Source organism: Anopheles ziemanni, chromosome 2 (assembly GCF_943734765.1).
Source record: "Anopheles ziemanni chromosome 2, idAnoZiCoDA_A2_x.2, whole genome shotgun sequence".
Lineage (NCBI taxonomy): Eukaryota > Metazoa > Arthropoda > Insecta > Diptera > Culicidae > Anopheles > Anopheles ziemanni.
The window spans coordinates 45,210,516-45,215,155 of NC_080705.1; the positions used below are offsets into that span (position 1 = coordinate 45,210,516).

Below are 4,640 nucleotides of genomic sequence, written 5' to 3' on the forward strand. Positions count from 1 at the left end.
TGGTCGTCGTGTGATGGAAGTGGTTGCAGCTCTTTACGAACTAAAAACATAAATTACACCGGAGTCAGTTTGGACGAGTGTTCTTTGTTTCTTTTCAATCAATGTGGATTCGACAAATGATTCACCTTCGCACTACATCTGTCTGTCCAGTGCGCGCACAGAACAACAACTATTTACACAATTATTTACAAAGGTACGACGAGTTATAGTTTGTATGAGACACTTCTGTTTTCGAAAATGTGCGTCCTACCGCGTTTAGTTTCTGATCATCGCTGAAGTGATTCTACTGCTCCGAATCGATTCGCGTCCTCTGTTTGATAAATGAACAGAAGCAGCACTTTTTAACTACGGTCTCTTTGATAGCAACTGCCTGATCTATTCTCTGTATGCCTTGAACTCTGACACACATAACTGTGCACCTTTCGCCCATCTGCCTTCCGTGAATATCGAAATCTTTTCGTGCCTCAACACTGTATGAAATTTATACAAAACACATAAGATTAATAGCACCGCATTACTCTGTTCGTCATTTTGCATCACATCTGCCGCGTCTTTTCACGACAAGTGCCAAACACAGCGAGCCAAGCGGCTTCCAATTTTATGTTTATCCAATCGAAACATCATTAGCTATTTCGCAACAAACACTTCCGCGTCGTTGCGCGTACGATGGAATTAAATGAAAGCACCGGAGTAACGCAACACCTCACATCGGTGAAGCGCAGAATGAAGATACCAAATAATGGCATACGATCGAACGCCGTTGATCGAGAAAGCCGTTGAAACCGAATTTGATTCGATTTTTCTTGCCTCCGTCTGCAAAACAACTCCACAATCAGAGAAAAACGATCAGCTTCCGACGGGTTGGAAACAAATTGCTTAGATTAACAAACTAATACCAAACACTTTTCATTTTCATGGCTTATCATGGGATGGTTCGAGCGTGAAGATTGGAAGATCAACAGCAAAATTGATATCGATCAACTATCGGTTCCGCGCCAAGGGGCCGGTGTTTGAGGCTCTACCGACAGACGCAACTCAACCGAGTGTTGCTGCCGATGTTGCTGTTCGGTGTTAATTTTCTTCACTCGGAAAAACACTACGGTGTGATTGGTCAAAACCATAGCAAAGCCTACGGGTGCATTTCCCGGCTGTGCCTTCTTCACCGCAGAAGTAAACTTCGAGACCTTCACTAACAAAGGAAGGAAATAATTATTTGCACCAAGGAAGGGATCGTTTAGAGATCGCCCGTGCGAAGTGATCTTCTGTTACTCTCATGCCACCGTGAGACGAGCCGCACTACAACAATGAGCCCACACCCCCGTCATGCCATGTGGGGGTAGGTGAATATTTGATAGCAAAAAACTTGGCGAGTCTATCCTAAGACGGTAGGATAGACGCTCGACAAAGATGAGTAATGAACACCCTTCTTCAGCCGAGCGGGGGCAATCTTTTTCGGCTGCAAAAACGAAAAAAAGCATATCGGAAGTGGGAAATGAACTAGAAGCTTCGCAAAAGGGCTTCGTTTGATACGGGCGATGATGTAACAGCCCGTTCGCATGAAAACGTACGGATAGTAGCTGTAGGCGCTTCGTAACAGGCACCTTGCAAGATGGAATCAAAATGATGGAGATGGTGAAATTTTGAACAGAAACATAACTTTACGGATAGATTTCCGCAGGGTAGGGGAAGGTTAGGTGGGTTTTCGGTGTTAGGAGAGTGTAGCAATTAGAGAAACTAAACACGGGGACACGCATAGAAACGAAACAAAAGTGCAAATAGAGAGAGAATGAATGAGAGAATGGAAGAAAAATGAGAGCAGGTTAGAGAGAAATTGGGGAAAACAATCAAAATAACATTCTAACGACTACTAACAAAAAAGAGTTACTACTGGTTGCTTACTACAGCTAGAGCGATAAGCCGACTAATGCCATCCGTGGCTGACTGGTACGCAGGCCTTCTCCCAGACCGGTTTCCACACCTTCTTCCAGGCGGGCACCTGAATCTCCTTCCAGGCTGGGACCTTGATCTCTTTCCATTCTTCCTTCCACTCGAGCTTCTTCTCGGTCGCCCACTCCTGTTTCTTCTCGATGCGCCAGATCTCGATCTTTTCCTCCTTCCACAGCTCTTCCTTCTTCTTCACCCAGATCTGTTTCTTCTCGGTGCGCCACACCTGCACCCACTCTTCCTTCCATTCCAGCTTCTTCTCCGTCTTCCATTCCTCCTTCTTGACTGTCTTCCAGACCTTCTTCCACAGGGGCTTCCAGACCATCTTCTTCTTCCACAGGTCGTGGCTGGTGTACTCCCAGCCGTGTTCGTCCTTGCCGAGGTACTTCTCGCCCGGAATGCCAACCTTGACCGTGTCCGGCACCCAGATCTGCTTCCACTCGGGGACCTGCACCTCCTTCCAGACCGGAACTTGTACCTCGCGCCAGACGGGCTTGTTGACCTTCTTCCAGTCCGGCACCTGCACCTCCTTCCAGGCCGGGATTTCCGTTTCCTTCACGTATGGCTTCTTGATGATCTTCCAGTCCGGCACCTTCACCTCGCGCCAGATTGGAACTTCCACCTTCTTCCAGACCGGGATCTGCTGCTTTTTCCACTCGGACTTCCACACCTCGACCTTCTTCGACTCCCAGACCTTCTTCCAGTCCTCCTTCCAGGCCAGCTTCTTCTCCCAGACGCACTTTGGTTCGTGGTGGTCGTGACCCTTGTTGAAGAAGAACGGAGCAGGACTTCGCTTCTGTCGAATGGCAACTGAGTCGTCCGCTAGAACCAGTGAGACACAAAGGCAGCCCGCGAGAGCCTGGGAAGAAAAGACAAACACACAAAGTGGAGGTGATTGATGCTTCCTTGGTTATCGAATGGTCTAATGATTATCCTGCCCCCAATCAAACTGCTAGGTCATCAAAATGCATCACCCGTTTAACACCCGATTAAAGAGAGAGAAATCGATTCATCAAGCGATCGATTGAATTGCTTCCATCCCGACTTCAGGAACTGGTATGGCGCGTGGCAATGCATGTACGGCACCGTATCCAAAGGTGGAACCGGTTGTGGTGATAATTATCTACAGATTATCATAAATTATGTTGATGTATGCTCCTAACACTGTATCACTTAGCATTAGACGCATGCCGAGGCGCCCTTACGATGTGAGCATTGAGCAGAAAAAGCAATTCCACTCATTTTAAATTGAATCCAATTCCATTCCATTCCAATTTTTTTCCTCGGTGCATTTCCGTCAGTTTAAGTGGACAACAAACAAACCATGAACCGCGAAATGATCATATGATAAAAGCATATCAAAAAGTTTCAGCTTAATCGAGAGACATTTGACCCATGGTCATACTTTCATCTTTTCTATTGTCAGCCACTGCTGACGTAACTTGTCCGAAAAAGTGCTTTCAATAGTTCATCGCTGCCGGATTGGGACGAACATTTTGCTCTCACAGTTTGTCTCTTAAGACGGTGCGAGTGATTTTAGTTCATGGGAAAATGTCCATAGTTGCGAGAAATTACACAACGCTCAAAAGGGGCGAATTAAAAGGAAAGTGAAACCAGTAAACAATGTAATACATGTTGTGTTGAAGGGTCACACTGTTTCGCGTTCGCATAAATTGTAAATAATTTCATTCTTTGGATGAAAAAATGCGTTTTCGTTTAATTTACTCTATTCTTTCTAGATAAACAGATAAACTATTCTGGGTTGGTCAGCAAGCAATCAATTAAGCAATTCTTTTCACACCGATGAATTCAATTCTAGTCTCAACGTTTTTTTCCATTTCACTCTGTGCGATACGAAATATTGTAAATTTTAGGAAGTTTACACTTGACCGCTTATTCTTAAGCTTCTAACGCTTCACTCATCACAATTTCGAGAAGGCAATGATGAACAGTCTTTTATCTAAACTCGAATCGATTGCTGTGCAAAGAAGTTCTCTTCACTTTACAGAGCAACATCGTGGACCACTGAACTTCACAGTGAGTCCTTAATCGGGCAACAAAGGTTGAGGTTTCCCGCTGTTTCACTGCATACGACTCGCCCCAAACAATCGATCTGGCACGGGTTGAAGTACAATCCTTAGTTGGTGATCAGGAGGACACCCAGAAGGTGCATAGTTGTCTCGTTAGGGACGATTGCGCAACGAAACGTAATGTCCTAGTTGCCTTGGCCGACCCATAGTTTCGCACGTTCGAACTGCACTTGAAACTCGCAACCGATCTACTAATCAACGATGAATCGCAACGCAAACACTGAGACCAATTAGTAATCCCCAAGTAAGCAAAACACACTAACCAGCAGCGCTAACGACCTCATCTTGAATGGTCGACGCATGGATATGGTAGCGAACCAACTAGACCACACACTACACTTCTTGACCGTGCTGGTCTCGATACTGTCGATAAATTGAAGAAGATCGTCCGTTTTATACCGAAAAAGCTTAGCTTTGAAGCAGCTACCATTTCCCCTGCGAAATCGCGAAACCGAAAGTGGCTGAGAGTGGACCCGATGCCGCCAAACCAGCATCGTACTCGCGCGCCTAGCTCGGCTGCATAACGTGCGCAGCGCCGGGTTCTCTAGCCGCACCAGGCTATCCCTCCCTACGTCGACTGTAATCGTGGCGCTTCAGCGTTCGTGA

General features: G+C 46.1%; 1 protein-coding gene across 1 annotated transcript; it reads right to left on the reverse strand.

Moving 5' to 3' along the window:
• Window positions 1-1,921: 1,921 nt before the first annotated feature.
• Window positions 1,922-4,336, reverse strand: LOC131282585 (golgin subfamily A member 6-like protein 25). The gene is made up of 2 exons (XM_058312089.1): window positions 4,298-4,336; window positions 1,922-2,803 (listed from the first exon to the last, which is right to left on the reverse strand). Exons 1-2 carry the CDS (start codon window positions 4,334-4,336, stop codon window positions 1,922-1,924), a joined length of 921 nt encoding a protein of 306 aa, XP_058168072.1.
• Between the last annotated feature and the right edge of the window lie 304 nt (window positions 4,337-4,640).